Source organism: Rhipicephalus microplus, chromosome 1 (assembly GCF_043290135.1).
Source record: "Rhipicephalus microplus isolate Deutch F79 chromosome 1, USDA_Rmic, whole genome shotgun sequence".
NCBI lineage: Eukaryota > Metazoa > Arthropoda > Arachnida > Ixodida > Ixodidae > Rhipicephalus > Rhipicephalus microplus.
In genome coordinates, this window is record NC_134700.1 from 233438370 (window position 1) to 233455987 (window position 17618).

Consider the following 17618-nt stretch of genomic DNA (forward strand, 5'->3'; position numbering starts at 1 on the left):
AACCCCAGTTACCCTCCCTGTTTTTATAGGAAGATGAGAAAAAAAAATTGCCGCTGTATACTTCGGGAGGAGGCGATTGTGGATTTCGTGCGGCAACCACGTTTTCTATACCGTTGTTCTTTTGTTCGACGTGGCAGTCAGGAACAGTCGCGACGCGCGTTCGCTGTATTATTCACGTAACAAACCTCGGTAACGTGTGAATTTCGATCTCGTGCACTTCTGCCTTACGAATCGCCTTCAGCTCAATGACCTGCGCCACGTATCACCGCGTCTGCTTGGCCCACCTCATTGGCTGGCACCGCAACACGACGATGCAAATCGTCGCCATGTGCGCTGTAGCCCTTGTGTATCAAGCGTAGGATCTCGTGCAGGAACACCATATAGCGAATTATGTAGCGCTCGCGGTCAAGGCTGACCTGCTGCTGCCTTTGGGGAGCGGATTCGGCTTTTATCCGTCGTTTTAGGCGCGGCGTATCGGCTTATAAGTCGTCGCCTCTGAACGAAGGACTGCGGAGAACTCCCGGGGGCTTCTCTCTCTATTTTCACCAGAACTCCACAACCGTGCATTGGCTCCGTAATGCTGTGTACTTTATACGGCTGTGGTCGCCGCTGTTGCGGTTAAAACGGTTTTCGCTCGGACAGCGCCCATAGCGCCGGCCGCCGTTACATCCTCCTCCGATGCCCTTGGCTGCGTTCGCGGTTTCACCCATTGCGGCTGACCGCGGTCCCCTCCCTTTTCAAACATCACACTTCAGAGAACAGCACGCGGAAGAGAGCACCGCGTGACCGCGGAGGCCCGCTCTGCTTTGCTGTATGCGCATACCGTCGCCCCTGTTCCTTTTGTTCGCCCGTGCTGCCTGCGCTTGTAGGCATTTGATATGGCTACCGACGCTTAGTGTCCACTGCGGATTTCTTTCTCGGTTTCCCCCAATCTTTGTGAAAACGCGCTTTCCTTTCTTTTTTTGTTTTTTTTTTGTCATCGTTAGGCGTCGTTTATTTTTTTTCTTTCGTAGCTAAGTGCGTTTTTTTTTCTTTCCTCTTTCCGCGAAATTCCTCCCGAATCTCATTGTTTGTTGCCGCGGCATCGCTATAAGATGCGCCTAAACCCTCTTCGGAATCTCCAGCTCATTTGCAGGCTTCCGCTATGCAGCTGTATAGGAACTACACACCAACAGATCCCCTTCGTTGCGCGAGATCTCCTCCGATCTCATTGTTGGTAGCCTCGGCGTCCACTCGCTCCTCGCCGCGTCCTATAATCCCTTCGGTGAACGGCGGTAGTGGGCACGAAGATTATACAGTGTAGAAGAGGAAGGGAGGGGTTATTGGTTCGCCTCGCGGTCACGCGGATGTCACCACGGTCCAAGTATAGCTGTCGTCTCGCGCCGGTGTCGTCTAATGGGTGTCGGAAGTCGCCGGTGACGGCTGTGTGACGAAGGCGAAGATGAGGCGTCGCCTCCCGGCTCGAAGCGACGCTTCGTCAGGAAGCTGGAGAGAGGAACGGTCATACCCGAATGGTATTGGTATACGAGGCTAGCGGAAGTGCCGATACGTGCTTTCGCAGAAGGCACGCGTGTCGATGCTGGGAAGCAGTACCTCCTTTCACCGTTAAGTACCGTGAGAAGGTGGTCTACACTGGTCGCGCTCCTCTTCGCGACTTTGTTTCTATTTTAGCGCGGCTTTCGCGTGGCATCTAACGAGCACGGTAGTTAGAGGGGTTACCGTGGTATTGATGATGGGCGTACTTTGGTGGCATACTGAACAACCGCTGAGTACCTTCATTATTAGTAGTTAGTGACCTTATCAGAAATAAAAAAGAAAGGAAGAAAAAAATGCCGTAGCTTCCTTGTCGTCGCCTATCAGAGAGCAATCGATGTTGTAGCTATCAGCGGGAAAGATTTGATATCTTAATTTTTTCTTTCAAGCTGTGCTGATATGGACACTTTTTTTATACTGTTTCCAAACCACTGAACGAGGCGGCCAGTATCTAAGGTCAAGCTTCAGGGACAAGCAAGAGTGAGGAGCTACTGCCTTCTTCGATGTCTCCGAAATTTCGGATCTGTGAACGTTGTGTCGGCGCAACCCTTAGCGGTACTATTTTCGCCAGCGGTACGTTGTTTCAAAGCTTCAAAAAGACGTTGCACGATATGTTTCGTGTACACCTTGATAGGTTGTAGTCTTCGCACAGTAACGCCCTTTAATAGTGACGAGAGCTGATTAATCGCACCATGGTTTTTTGCTGGCTATTGTTATACACCGCTGCATGGTACATTTAGACCAAACACACGCTCCGCGGAAGAGAGTAGGCGCTTCTCTGTCGGACGAAACTAAGCACATGTAGGCGAGATTGAAAAAGGGCTGCTCCGAATCGGCGAGGACAATTCACTAGAATATTTTTACTAAAATATTGGGTCCGATCAACGAGAACTGCGGGTCTAGCACGTTAATGAAAATCGATACCGGTGTGCTGAGGTGTCAGTTCTTTCCCCAAGCGAAGCAGGCATGCAATTTCTCAACTGTACCGTTTCGCTTTTAGCTGCTCCAGTGTGCTTTTAGGCCGTACACGGCCAGGTGTACTTTTTTCTTAGGTTGCAACTTATTTTACTCTTGCGCTTTTCGTAGCTTTTCTGGTACAGTATTATGAATTCATTATATTTTATTGTGCTGCACTAGACAGTTAACATACCTTCGTTTTAGTATTAGGAACTCCCCCCTGTCAGTGTCTTTAACATGGAATCTCCGATTGTAATACATATCACTGATGATATTTTGTATGCAGTGGAACTGAAGGAACTTGAAGCACGTCTCAACGGGACGCAGATGGGGAGTAGTACATTAATTTGGCGGTCATCAGCCCTGCAGAGACAGTCAGAGGGGAGAGCTCGTCAGAAGATGGTGTGCTTCGGAGGGATTGACGTTGGCCATCGAAAATTAGAGGTCGAAACGCACACGCAATACTATACAGGGTGGAAGACGATTTGGCGTAGTCCCCGCGCGTATCACCGGCACATCGTGCCGCCACCATCGATGCCCGCGCGGGTCCTGTCCGGCGCAAACCAAACCGCCGGTCGCACGCGACGTTGGTTACCGGTTCTTCCGCGTGCATTACATTTTGTCGTCCCCTCGCACACTCGGTGGCGCTGCCTTCGTGGGAAAGCGGCCCCCAGGAAATCCTGGTCGAATAACGCGCGGCGGATTTTTTTTTTTCTCCGCCGTCTTCACCTGACCATATACGGACTGCATGTTCGGAAGCTTCTTCGAAACCGGTACGGTTTCGTGAGGCTTCGTTTGGTTTGGGAGAAAGCGGCCGCTCGAAACGCGAGTATGGCGTGCGTGTGCTCTGCACTCGTCTAGTGCTAGTGCTGTAACGCGCTTGCCAAATTATTCGGTACGGGAGATTCAGTCTTTTTTTTTTTTCTTGCGTCAATATTTGCTTTCGTGCTAATGCGAGGCAGCACGTGAGGTCTGGCCTCCGCTCATTTGTTTGATGACGCGTCTTTCTTTCCTTCTTTCTTTTTTTTTCTTTCATTCATTCATTCTTCCCTTCTTTCTTTTTTCCTTCCTTCCTTCCTTCTTTCTTCTCGCATACGATGTGCTGATCAGCTACTACATTGCAATCAATGCTTCGTTGAGCCATCTTTTCCGAGGCGTTTTTGTTATTTCTTATTACCCGGAGTTCCACAAGGAGTTTCAGCGGGTGTAACCTTGTATACCCCACCAATTCATAGACTGTTCTCACGGACCAATGCTCAGAGATGGTGACCTGTCGTGATGAGTGTTGAGGCGTCCGTAAAAATCCTGCTGTACTTCTCGCGTTTAACTCCCTGGAAGTTACTGTTGGAAGCCGTTACCCGTCTGCTTGGCTTTTCCGGCCATCAAGGGTGTATTCAAGTGTGGCAGCTTGGGCTAGTTGGTATGGCATGACGATAGTTATAGCGCGAAAACAAAACGACGACACAGAGACACTCCGTGTCCTTCTTGTCTCTGTGTCGTCGTTTTGTTCTCGCGCTATAACTATCATCGTGTATTGTAGGTTATCGCTGCTTTAGAATCGTATGACCTCCTGTTTACGATACAGCAGGGAATAGGTAGCATCCTACGCGGTCGCTGTCGCAGCTCGTGCTACACAAGTCCGCTACATGCTGTGTAACAATTCTAGAGGCATATTTAGCAGATTTCAAAGTAATAACCCGAATGTAAGCGTCTGTCGCGCGGAATCGAACCAGCAACCTCTCGATTCTCAGCGCGCGGCGCTAACCACTACGCCACACAGTGGTCGTTGTGTGGAACGCCAACGGCAAGCCATTTACCGTTTGCCACCATGCACCGTTTGGCAGTCCTCAGAACTTCGACATTTCAGCGCGCTTTCGTTATCGTCGAGATGGCGCGACAACCTCGGGTTGGGCGCGCTTTAAAGGTTGTCGCCCCCCCCCCCCCCCCACGAAGCGCCGCCCCCGCGGAACGTGGTATCTCCTGCGCGCGTGCTTATCAGACTCGTAATTCAAGAGAGGACGATGGTCACTTCACACGCTGCTGCGCCGCGTTGGCGAAAGGAGCGTGATGCTGACATGCGACGCAGGAAGAATTGTGGCAGTTGTTCGCGCTTCGCCTGTGTATACTTGCGCGCTCGTTTCGGGCGTCTTTCTTTCTGTTCGAACAGCGCGCTTAAAGTGGCGAGCTGTGACTGTTGTTAGACCGCGCTCGTACTGTGTATGCTGATTTCGTGCGTCCTTTCTGCTTGTCGTGTGCGCTGTAAGTTTCAAGCTGCTTGATGTTCCTAACGTGGCTTCGCAATTTGTTGCTCTTGCTGAAACAATGCACCATGAACGTTCTACTACCTCTGTGAAGACACGCTTGTTTCACTTTCGTGTTATACCGATTCCTATATAGGGGAACAGCCACGTTTTTTTTTTTTTTTTACAGTGAAAGCTGTTATGAGATCGCAATGTGGTTTCACGTGTGGCGCCGTAGTTGTCCGCCGCCGATGTTCGTAACCTCTACCGCACGAAATAAGAAAATAAAATTAGTAAACAAACAAATACACCAAGGACACAATAGGATTCGAACCGTAGTCCGAATGGCATTCGAGCCCAGTATTTTACTACTCAGTCACACTGGTGCTAGGAATGCGTTTCCAAACTCGCCTTAGGCAGGCTTGATGTCGGGAAAGGAATCGCGTTAATATGAGTAATAAAGCGTTTTAGAACATCAAAGGGGCGACCAGGCGTCACACATTGCGAATTGCCTAACGAGTGGACCGTCCAATTCTCCAACCCATTACAAAAGCTTGTTCTTGATCACCTACTAGGTAACTGTGGCGCATACCCACTTCAGGCAAAATTCTTCGGCCTTAGTAAGTGTGCAGCGAATACCTCGCTTCTCCGAAGAATGACGAAAAATATCGTAGTGGGTAGCTGCAAGTCTACTTGTAGCAGTTACCCAAAGAGTGATTAGAAACGGCTCTGAAATGCCGCTTTTCCAGCTTTCGCGGTGACTGTGCTGCGCGTTCTGCGCAAGCATGTGGTTTTTTTTTTTTTCATCTACATCATGAGCTGAACAGAAGGGGTCACACTTTTTTTTCTGCGCTTCTCAATAACAGTTTTTTATTTAAAAGAATATGTAAAACCGTTGGCGATAGAAAATAAGCTCAAGCTGTTCCGAGGTCTACGTACCGCGAGAGCTAAATGGTGTATATGAATAGCTTGCCGTTATATCACCAGCACAAGCATCGCGAGTGGCATCGAGAGGTCGCTGGTTCGAATCCCTTGGAAGAGTCATGGCTTACACGACACAAGACAGCGACGTTTTTACGTTTGCTCAAGTAACGCCAACTATGCACCACGTTGCTATGCATCATGTTGCTTGGATTTTTTGTACTGGTTTATTTTTGTATCCTTTTTTACATATATAACTTCAGATGCATATCCGTGACATGACGGCGACGGAAAAAAAAATCTGCCGAGATTGTAAATATAGTTGCTATCGCAATAAAAGGTAAGACGCGGTGCATAGTTCGCGATAAATAATCGAACGTAAGAACGTCGCTGTCTTGTGTTATGTAAGTCGTGATTCTTCCAGGGACTCTAGCTATGTACCATCAACCGACAGAAGTCAGTTTGCGCAGAGTTAAGGTTTCTTTTTCATCGTTTGTCTTGAGCTTAGTTTGCCGTGGGCACTCGGTATCCTGTGCAGCAGTGGGCTAGCTGGTGAGCAGGATGCCTCTGGTTCTGCTGTAGGCCCCATTATGTTATAAGTGGAATACGCGAATCACTCGCATGTATACAGTGAAGCACTGCTGGGGACCAAGCCCAATTAGGAGTACTGGTCGTGCGACCAAGGTAGTGGAGAAGCGATTGGTCGCGAATGGCCGCTTTTGTCTCTAAGTGACTCGTTTGGCTCAGTCGCTCACTTCTTGGATTTCGCATTCACGCGACTGCAGTCACAAACGTCTGAACCAGCCAGATGGACAGGTACAGAACGTCAACTTGTTTTGCGGGGTAAAAGTAGCGCGAACGCACTTGAACTCTGTGCGTCGATATTATTCAATGTTTGTAAACAGCGGTAGTCGCCGTCGACCTTATAGGTACTTGGACGCCTGTAGTGAGGGTTGTGGCGTGTAGGCTCCTCCCAGCCCAAAGCCCGCCATCGCCCTCTATGATCACGTGACAACTGGCACAGCGGCTGCGAAGCTGCCTCTGAGCAACGCGGGCTTGGTATCCTCCCCGACGTGATCATAGAAGACTACAAGCGCACCAGGAGCTCTACCCAGTATGTCAACAGCGCCTACCGCTCTTTAGAAACATGGAATAGGCATATAAGTCGCCCGTATGTGTAAACGCTGGTCGCATATCGTTTTATAATCGATATTGTTGCAAATGGTCGCGCGGCCGGTGCTAGTCGCCGGTGTGAATGGACCTTGACAGTGATGCGTCCAGCAAGACGCAACTTGTACAAAGTACGTATACCGTTTTCTTGCCCCTGCTAATCACGCTTTCGCGGCCGCTTGTTCGCGTCCGCCGGACACGAATAGGTGGAACCCCCGAAGCTCCATGTTTCAAAGCAGGTTGTTGACTTGAAGGCGCTAGGCGACAAGCGATGGTGAGACGCTTGAACGAAAGAGTGCGTGCTGCGTGTCGTTGAGGCATGAGCTAGCAGCGTTGAGTTGAGAAGCGGAACCTGGTACCCATCGCTTTGGCTCGGGCTTTATAGCTGTGGGGTCCCATGTAAGCGCAAGGTGTAGGGAGCGGCTCTCAGTCATGGTGGCCGCGTTTCGATGAAAGCGAAATGCGAGAATCCTTGTGTGCATTCGTTTTGCGTGCACTTTTGGGGCATTTTGGGGGCGTTATAAATATCTACAGCTCAATAACCGTGCCTTTCAGTGTCACCTTCGACTTGTTCAATAGGTGGGGAAACGCTGCAGACAGTAAAGTGCTTAACGTTGAGTGGTATCGTTGAAGGTCAGCAAAACGTGGTCCTATTACCACGCTGCAGCTCACGGCTGAGAATGCGAAGACGGTCCTGTGCGCGTTAGGTCTAAGTTGATACGTGCATGCGGTTGCTATGTCGCTGTCGCCCCGGCAGGGTGGCGTTTCCCGTCGGCTGGCGCGGGGAGGAGACGAGCAAAGGGAGGGTGGGTGCCCGCCGTGGTCCGTGGACCGAGGAGCCATGGCGGTTCGTATGCGCGTGCACGTGTTTGCCGTGACCGCAAACTGCGGCAGCCTATCCATGGGACCGTGGCACCCGCGTGCCAGCGGCGGGCCTCTTTCGCTCCTGTCTCGTTGCCGCGCGCTCCGTTCCCTGGCATCACATTGTCCTCGCCTTTCTTCTGCCGCGGCGCTTCCGTTTATTTTTTTTTTCTACACTTCGGGCTACGTCTGTGTCTGGCACATTACAGGAGCATCCACGACCTTTTCGTCTCTGAGCGTGGCTCACCGTGGTGTAGTTTGCCGCGCTATTTTCTGCCGGTTTATATTTCTGGTTTGTGCTCGTTGCTGTTAATTCAACAAGCTGGGCTTTTTGTCTCTGCGTTTACGACCTGATAGACACGTTGGGAGCATTGCGGTGTTGCATGTGGCAGCTGATTTAGCTACTGTTGTCAACGGCCACTTTGCTTGTGTTATGTGAAGTTCGCATGCTGGTTTGCAGTCCCCGGAGCCAGGGTATAACTTCGCGATGATTGGTGCATGGTGCGATAACTTTTGTTCTTGCTTGCGTGAGACATACTTCACTTCTTAATATCGGAGATAGGCGCAGACGTAAACATCACGTCGTACGTATTATCGATGTTCGTGTGCTTAATGTGGCCAACTACTACTCTTTCTTTCATAAGCCACACAAGGAAAAGGGTGTTGAACGTCTCGGCGGGACATCTCTGGGGGGCTGTTTTGTTAAAACGCACACATAACCAGTCCAGACCTCTTTTCGCACCCTCGTCGATGTGTCTCAAAGTGCGATTGACATTTCGCTCGCTCAGGCGCTTCGCAATTGATCGCTTCTCCTTCGGGCACGCTTAACCCAGTTTCATTTTCGCTTACTTGCATCCCGTAAGACGCATCCAAGTACAACGAGTACGTCTGAACTGCAAGGGTGTATATACTTGACAGTGCAACGCGCCTCACTGACACCATCGCTTAATACAAAAGCGATGCGAATCCCGGGTTTCACGGCACTTGAGAAATTCGAGAAATAGAAATTGTCAGGGCACCAGCGCACTCTGGGAATCCTGGGAACGAGGCGGATCAACTGAATGCTCGAGATTTCGTCAGTCGAGCAGGTGAGCCGCCCGTTCCGGGTAGGTCCGCGAGGGATGGGCTCGTGTCCTTTTACGACATCACGAATCATTGTAAACAAGAGCGGATGCGTTATCTGCCCCCGCACAGACGCGATATTTTCCCAACCCTTGCGTGTTGAATAAAATATACCCGAAGGAGATAAAGCCGCAATGCAAATGGTGCGTGGCAACATATGATCACACACTTTGGGAATGTAGCATGGTGCCGCCGCCGGTGGATATTATGCGCGATCCCTCTCTTGAGCACTGGGAGGCCGTGTTGACCAGCGCGGACCCAGTTGTCCAGACAAGGGTCGTGGAGTGGTAACACAGGCCGTCGTCAACCTTGTGCTGACGGCCATCTAACGCGGAATCGTTCGTAGTTGCTTTCTGACGAAATAAAGTTTTACCATCCATTCATTGAAGGCTCATATCCGTGAATCACCTCACAGTTGCGCGACCTCAGCTGAGAAACAGCAACTCACTCACCTTGGACTGTTGCTGCTGTTCGCTGTCACTTTGGGTGAACTTGGCCCATGCGCCGTCGGCCAGCCACAAAGGGACGACGAATGTCAATATCCCGGCAAGGACCCAGTGGCTGGCAGGCATCCCTCGTCACGTCGTCACGCGGCCACACCACATAGAGGCACCGCTCGCGATGCTGCCCCTGTCACACTGCACTGAGAAGGTGTGGCGCCCCACCGCCTGATCCTCATCCGAGAAACACCGCCCCCCCTCTCTCTCTCTTCGCCGAACGGACCGCCGTACTGGGATGCGGCGGCGCGCTTTTTGAAGCGAACGACGCTGGGTAACGGGAGTTTTCTTTACCTGCCCGGGAGCTCCGGCGGTCCGTAGCGCCTATTTCCGGCTATTGCCGGTGGTGGCGCTGCCAGCGGGTGACGTCATCGTGTATTTGGGGAAGGTGGGGGAGGGAGGGTCTCGTTAGAGCGACGACAACGACGCCAGGGACCGGTCGGTTCGCCGCAGGTTGCAGGCGTTACCCCGGGAGGCGGCACACGCCGTACCCTCCCATCTTCGCGGTGGACCGGAAGAAAAACTGGGTCCCTCTATGCATACACAGACACTGTAGGAGTTCGGTTAGGACGTAGGAATGCGTCGAATTAAGCCCGCTCTTTTGTTGTCTGGCGCGTGGCAGGACCCGGCTGACGTTATCAGCGCCCTATATTCCTTCCCCGTTCGCGCTCGGCTCCTGCTTGCTTGGCAGATGAAGGCGCCGTATTCACTGTCAGTCGGTCGTCCGCCCTGCACTGACGAGCACTTCGAGAATCGCACCTCGTTGTTGCGCCCCCGGCGGGGAAGCCATTTTCGGGCACGATGGACACATTCCCGGCCGCGCGCTCTGCGATCCGGCGAGTCGCGCGCTAATGGGATGGCTCGGTGGCCCAAATTAAACGCATTTCGCCTCTTCTTCTCGCCCGCTCGCACCCGGCGGGCTAACCTTAATTGGGTCAGCTGGACAATCGCCCGTCTTCGTCGCCACGTTGTTCGTTTGTGTGTATCGTTGTTCGCGATCTTTCGCCCTTCCCCGCGGAAGGCGTCCCATTTGCCTCGATTGCGTCCGCGCCTCGTCTTCGTGACTCAAAAATGGAGGGGGGCTACGTGCCGCGAAATGTTTGCTTTCCGCGTGTGAAGGATCGTCGTCGCCCGGTGGCCCGGAAAATCGGTTCTCCCAGAAGCGAGTGCAGTTATAAGAGGGAGTCTGTATAGACCGCTCCGTCGTCGGTCTGTCTCTCTTTCTCGTGGCGAAAAGAAGCCGATGGCATCACTGTGTGCGCACAATGTTTAGAAAGAATACACCAAGGTCGATGACGAAGCCCCGAGACCGACGCGGTCGCTTTGCCCCTCCCGACAGACCCGTTCCGTTGTCTGGGCGCGCGACCAACTTGACCCGTTTTGTTCGGCGGTGTGCTAATATCACGTTGACAGGGTCTCCTTTCGCATTAGTCTAGGACGCGTACGCCCCAGTGAAAATGCGGCGTATATATAACAGTGCGACGGCTGCGCGTATGTATAAACACGCTACCAAGCTTGAGACGGACGGCCCGTGTCGTGACAGGTCCGATCATCTCGGGGAGCCGTTGCCGGATGATCTACTCTGGCCTTCGCCGAGTCCTCCGGTACCTGTATATAGAGGAAGCGAGAATCACTCCGGGTTCTGCGAAGAAACGCCGTCTTATCCTTCCGTGTATGTGCTTCGGCGTGCGGCGCGCAAATAGCCGGATGCTGTTACGTCGTGCATATTATATGGACGGGCATTATTCGGCCCGCAATACTATCCACTCGACGAGACGTCAACGTGCGCGTGGTGTGTTGTGAGCTATAACGATGAAATAAGCGTCTGCAGATTTTGGAATGAACCCTATCGACGTGTGCGACGTTCTTTCCGCCAATTATCGTCTTCATCTTCTGCGAGCATCGGTTGGAATGTCGGTTCTCTTTTTCAGTGTTAGATTTTTTTTTTTGGCCTCGTATATATAAGTGGGGAACTAGATCAACCTGGTTCCCTGTACCGTGGCGTATTTTACGACAGCACTGTGATGCGCATCGCAATGAGGCCTTTAGTTGTTTTACGAGGGGCCAGTTTCCCGTACCATATTTTAAGGAAGGAATAAGGCACAAACGAGACGGATACGAGGACGAATGCCTACTATCAACTGATTTTATTAGAAGAAAAGGTTATACGGGGAAACACATAGCGAGATGATATAAATGCTAACGGCGCACGCGTAAATTTCTGTCTGATTCACTCACTCATATTGAGCCGTGGGTCTCAGTCGGAATGTGTCTGGAGGAGTCATATGTTAGTGATCGTGAGTCCGGTTGAGGAAAGTTTTGGGACGTCTGAGTCGGGGTGACTCCGGTATAAAAAAAAGTTTACTGAACCTTAGTCTGAGTGAGCCCGAAGCGGGAAACATATTGTCGCGGTTCAACGTAAGCAGTGCACCGAGACGTTGAGTCCGAGAACCAACGGCGTGTGTTTTTATGCAGGAGCCAAGAGCAGGCGAGCAAAACAAAAGCACGTCGTCTTCTTCAGTCCCCCTTTTCATGAGCTGTTGGAGCGCACATCGTCTTCGTTCTTTGTTTCGGGCGCGGCATTTGCCTCCCCTTAAAAGGGCATCGCCCCGATGCTATAGGTGAGACAGTAATTCGCGCATGAAGTCACTTTGTAGAAGCGATGGGGCCTCGCAGAGTCACTCGCTCACGTATGGCTTAATGCGCACTACGTGCACAAGCTCAGGTCGGTGCTGGCGAAGCCTTGAACAGTTTGGGCTATCCGGGACGACTTCATAGGTAACGTCACTTAGTCGTCGCAGCACTCGATAAGATCCGAAGTACCTTCTGAGCAATTTTTCGGACAGGCGCCCACACCCATACCCTGTCCCCGGTTTTGTACGTTACAGGTGTATGACGTTGGTTATAGCGGCCTGCGTCGTACTCTTGCTGTTGGTATATTCGCAGACGTGCGAGCTGCCTGGCTTCCTCGGCGCGTTGAGTAAACGCATCAGCACTCGTTTCGTTGTCATCGCATTCGTGTGGCAGCATTGCGTCTAACATCGTTCTTACTTCTCGTCCGTGAACAAGGCTGAATGGGGTCATCCGTGTGGTTTCTTGTTTCGCAGTATTGTATGCGAACGTTATTCAAGGGAGAATCTCGTCCCAGTTTTTGTGTTCGATGTCCACATACATTGAAAGCATGTCTTCCAGAGTTTTGTTAAGTCACTCGGTCAACCCGTTGGTTTGTGGGTGGTAAGCTGTCGACTTGCGATGAATAGTATCACTGAGCACCAACACATGATCTAAAAGCGCGGCCGTGATTGCGGTTCCGCGATCTGTTATAACGATCGATGGCGCACCGTGTCTCAGCACAATGTTCTCTATGAAGAACCGGGCTACCTCCTCTGTTGTTCCTCTCTGGATGGCTTTTGTCTCGGCGTAGCGAGTAAGGTAGTCGGTCGCCACTATAACCCAGCGGTTACCAACACTAGAGGTAGGAAGTGGGCCCAAAAGGTCCATTCCGATCTGGTCAAATGGCGTTGTCGGGATCTGGACAGGGTGTAGCAAACCGGCTCGTTTCGTTGGAGGTGACTTGCGCCGCTGGCAAGCGAGGCAGGTCCGAACATGATGCTTCACGGCAGCGGTGATGAGTCTAGGCCAGTAATATCTCCCTCGAACTCTGCTCAGTGTGCACGTGTATCCTAAATGTCCAGATGTTACCTCGTTGTGGCACGCTTGCAACACCTCAGAACGAAGAGTGGTAGGGACGACAAGCAGGTAGGTGGACCCGTCTGACGAGAAGTTCATTTTGTAAAGGACATTGTTTCGCAGACAGAACGACGATAGTCCTCTTGTAAAGGCTTTGGGTGCATTCTGGCTTCGTCCTTCTAAATAATTAATCAAGCCAAGTAGCTCAGGATCGTCATGCTGGTGATCTGCGATGGTTGACGTGTCGATGATTCCGAGGAACGCTGTCTCTTCATTAAAAGCAGCAGCCGACTCTATTGGTGATCGAGATAGGCAGTCGGCGTCCGTGTGTCGTTTTCCCGACTTATACACCATCGTTATATCAAACTCCTGTAGTCCAAGGCTCCATCGTGCCAATCGCCCTGAAGGATGTTTCAGACTTGTTAACCAACACAACGAATGGTGGTCGCTGATAACCTTGAATGGGCGGCCGTACAGGTATGGGCGAAATTTCATAACTGCCCACACTACGGCGAGGCATTCCTTTTCAGGGGTCGAGTAATTTGCTTCTGTGCGTGACAGAGTTCTGCTTGCGTAAGCGATCACTCTTTCCTCGTCGCCCTGGCGCTGCACAAGCACAGCTCCGAGGCCAGCATTGCTGGCGTCAATATGGAGCACTGTATACGGGCTGTGTCATCAAAATGGGCAAGCACGGGAGTCGTCTGTAGACGTTGCCGCAAGTCATTGAAAGCATCTTCCTGTTCGTTGCCTCAAACAAATGCAACGTCATCCCTAGGGGGACGAGTTAAAGGTGACGCGATGCGCGCAAAATCTGGAATAAACCGCCGATAATATGCACAGAGACCCAGAAAACGCCTCACTGCCTTTTTATCTGATGGTGTTGGAAACTGTGCGATGGCGGCAACTTTTTCGGGGTCTGGACGAACTCCTGCGTAACTGACGACATGGCCAAGAAACTGCAGTTCCTCAAAGCAGAAGTGACATTTCTCCGGCTTGAGCGTCAGGCCTGCGGCTCGTATGGCCTGCAAGACCATTTGCAATCGTTCAAGGTGTTCGTCAAACGTTGTAGAAAACACAATGACGTCGTCAAGGTATACTAGGCAGGTTCTCCATTTAAGCCCAGAAAGAACGGTATTTATGAGACGCTGGAAAGTAGCTGGCGCGGAGCACAAGCCAAATGGTAAAACCTTAAATTCGTACAGTCCGTCTGGCGTCACGAAAGCGGTTTTTTCACGATCCCTGGGGTCTACTTCAATTTGCCAATATCCGCTCTTTAAGTCCATGGAAGAGAAGTAACGTGCGTTTCCAAGCCTGTCAATCGAATCATCTATGCGGGGAAGCGGGTACACGTCCTTTTTTGTAACCTGATTTAGCTTTCGATAGTCCACACAGAAACGCACGCTGCCGTCCTTCTTTTTCACTAGAACAACAGGTGATGCCCAGGGGCTTTTCGACGGTTGAATGACGTCGTCTTCAAGCATTTTCGTTACCTGCTGTTCTATCGCTTCTCGTTCTTTTGAAGCCACACGGAACGGATTTTGATGGATTGGTCTAGCCGTGTCCTCTGTGATGATTCGGTGCTTGGTCAAGGACGTCCGGCCAACTTTCGAGGTCGACGCAAAACAGTAGTGGAACTCGTCTAGCAGCACAAGCAGGCAGGCGTTCCCGCTGTTGCTGAGTTAAAGTAGGGCTGACGTAAAGGTTAGGTGCTAGGTCACGTGGGTCTTGTGCAGGTGTTGCTTCGAGTGCTGCAGTCACAAACGTCTGCGATCTCTTCGAAATGTGCCAACGTTGTGCCTTTTGGAAGGTGCCGTCGCTCGGAGGTGAAATTGGTCAACAGCAAGTTCGTTCGGCCGTCGGTGACATTGACTATTCCTCGTGCTACGGAAATCCCGTGTGTGAAAAGCAGCGAGGTTAGTTGGTCGGCGACTCCTTCACCGTCGAACGGTACGTCACATGCTACTGAAATGAGGATACACGATCGAGGCGGCACGACTATATTGTGGTCTTTGAGACGAAAGGATTTGTGCTCTGGTGATGTAGGATTAGTCAGACGAGCACTCTCGTAAAATGAAACCACGCGGTCCGGGATGTTGATTATTGCGCCATGCTCCATGAGAAAGTCCATTCCTATAATTAAACTTTTGCAGCACTCTGGGAGAACAATGAAAGTCGCGACGAAAGAAGAATCTCCTATGCTGATTCTTGCTGTGCATCTTTCAGTATGGAGCAGCAATTGACCACCCGCTGTTCTTATATGTGGTCCTGTCCATGGCGTTTTTACTTTTCTAAGATGATCAGCCAGCTTGTGACTTATTAATCGACCAAGGCCGTCACTTGCTCTCCAGCAATTATTACGTTGAGGTCGGCGCTCACCATTTCGTCGTTGTTAATATTCGTCGGCGTTGAGTCGTTCTGTAGCGGCAGCACTGGGGACTTTTCATCGTCTTGCGGTCGGGCTGCGACCTTACCCCGAGGGGTCGCCGCCTTTAGTTTCACCGGTAAGGGCTGGGCGACCTCGTTCACCGAAGGTCAGCAAAAGTATGTCGATTCGGTGACGATGTCTGAGCAGGGGATGGAGAGCGTGACCTGTGGGCGGAATTGGGCTGGTGATTAGGAGGCGACTCGTGATAGGGAGACCACGTTGTTGAAGGTCCTCGAAAACCAGGGTTGTCATGGCGAACAATGGAGTCGTCGTTGGTACGGCGACCGTCGTACCCTGGCCGAGATGGACGAAGCGATGTGTCGTGGTACCAACAATAGCGAGCTATATGGCCGGCACCACCACAGTTGAAGCAGAGAGGGCGCCGATCGACGGTGCGCCAAGCGTCCGTTCTGCGAAATTGTGGGCGTCTTATGTCCTCTCGTGGTGGTGAGTAAGGCGCGGCAAGTGGTGGCTGGTGGCATGGAGACATCGGAGACATGGGCCGACGTTTGAAAGCCTCCTGCAATGGTTGCGACGAAGGTGCGGCTGTAGGCAACTGGTAGTATGATGTAATAGGCGGGACGGGTGGCGGACAGCGTCGGCGTAACTCAGTTCACGCTGATCGCGGCCGAGATCAGCTGCTGAAAAAGCGTGCCTAAGTTCGTCACGAACGACTGCGGCAACGGCGGTCACTGGTGCATCCACTGGAGGGGTCCAAAGCTTCTGAATTTTTTCTCGGACAATATCTCTGATCAGGTCACGTAGGGAGCCCTGATTGTCCAGAGTCACTGAAGCGGCGTTGATTGGGGTGGTAGTGGACGAGCGATCATATTGCCTCGATCTTTGGTGCAGAGCACGCTCAATAGCAGTGGCTTCTCTTATAAAATCGGCCACGGTAGTTGGGGCATTGCGCACAAGTCCAGCGAACAGTTGTTCTTTCACGCCGCGCATAAGGTAGCGCAACTTCTTCTCCTCGGACATGTTGTGATCAGCCCGACGACAGAGGCGCGTCACGTCTTCAGCAAACATTGCCACAGTTTCGTAAGGTTTTTGAAGCCTTATCTCGAGCAACTGCTGAGCCCGCTCTCGACGGTCGACGCTAGCAAAGGTGTCAATCAGCTGCTGACGAAACTCATCTCATGTGGATATACGGCCTTCTCGATTCTCAAGCCACGTGTGAGCGCCGTCATCGAGAGTGAAGTACGTGCGGGCGAGCTTCTGTTGAGCATTCCGCTGGTTGATGTCGGCAACGCGTTCGTAATGCTCAAGTCAATATTCAACATCTTCATGTGGGGCACCACTGAAGCGATCAGGCACAAGCGGTTGAAGAAGTGTTACCTGGGCTGGATTGGAAACGGGGCTGCCTTGTATCCCTTGGACCAACTGTGGCTGGCTAGCGGAGGCCATTGGTAGAGGTACGTAATGCCTGGTAGAATGTTCGTCGAAGGAGGTCAGCTCAGGAGATAGGCCTTGCAACCGCCGACTGAAGCGGTGCACTGGTGTCGTAACAAGTGGCTGCGTGTCGGGACTTGATGAACGGCTCCCAGATGGGGTGTTGAGCATCGGCAGGCTTGCAACCCAGCACCTCCACCAGTGTCGCGGTTCAACGTAAGCAGTGCACCGAGACGTTGAGTCCGAGAACCAACGGCGTGTGTTTTTATGCAGGAGCCAAGAGCAGGCGAGCAAGTGATGATGATGATGATGATTCCACAGACATGGCTCGTACCCACTCAGGGGGATCGGCCGAGAATCAATGACTTAATTAAGATTTTTTTAATATCGAAATCGCCCACCAGAAAAAATAAATAAAAAAGAAGAGACACCCTAGTCAGAATGAAAGGTGTGCAATAGTTGCTTGTCATTCGTGCAGATAAGACTATTATTCGTTACCTTGAATAAGAATCAGCATGGTTAAACAATGCTCTTGTGTTCGTTGGAATTATTATTATTTTTTTTGTACGAAAGGCGAGCAAAACAAAAGCACGTCGTCTTCTTCAGTCCCCCTTTTCACGAGCTGTTGGCGCGCACATCGTCTTCGTTCTTTGTTTCGGGTGCGGCAATATGTATTTATTGAATGAGTCTGCGTGAGCTCCATTCTTTTTTAGCCTACATCTGACGGCGGCCGCGTGAGCACGTATGTGGCGGATGTCAGGGGCCATGTTTTTCTTGCTACACCAGACATTGTCTTCCGCTCCTGCATAC

General features: G+C 51.5%; 2 protein-coding genes across 6 annotated transcripts in view; one reads left to right on the forward strand and one right to left on the reverse strand.

The window, feature by feature from the left end:
• Positions 1-17618, forward strand: part of LOC119166429 (elongation factor-like GTPase 1) — a 409196-nt gene that overhangs the window by 278050 nt on the left and 113528 nt on the right. The window lies entirely within an intron of this gene.
• LOC142812062 (uncharacterized) overlaps positions 1-17618 on the reverse strand; it is a 63228-nt gene that overhangs the window by 6688 nt on the left and 38922 nt on the right. The window contains exon 1 of one of the 2 annotated variants that reach the window (XM_075891611.1): positions 9257-10280. The exons of the other annotated variant lie outside the window; for it this stretch is intronic. Coding sequence (XP_075747726.1) covers positions 9257-9376 — 120 coding nt within the window. The 5' untranslated portion in view covers positions 9377-10280. Of the gene's footprint in view, positions 1-9256; positions 10281-17618 lie in introns of those variants that run through there. 2 annotated transcript variants of the gene reach the window in all.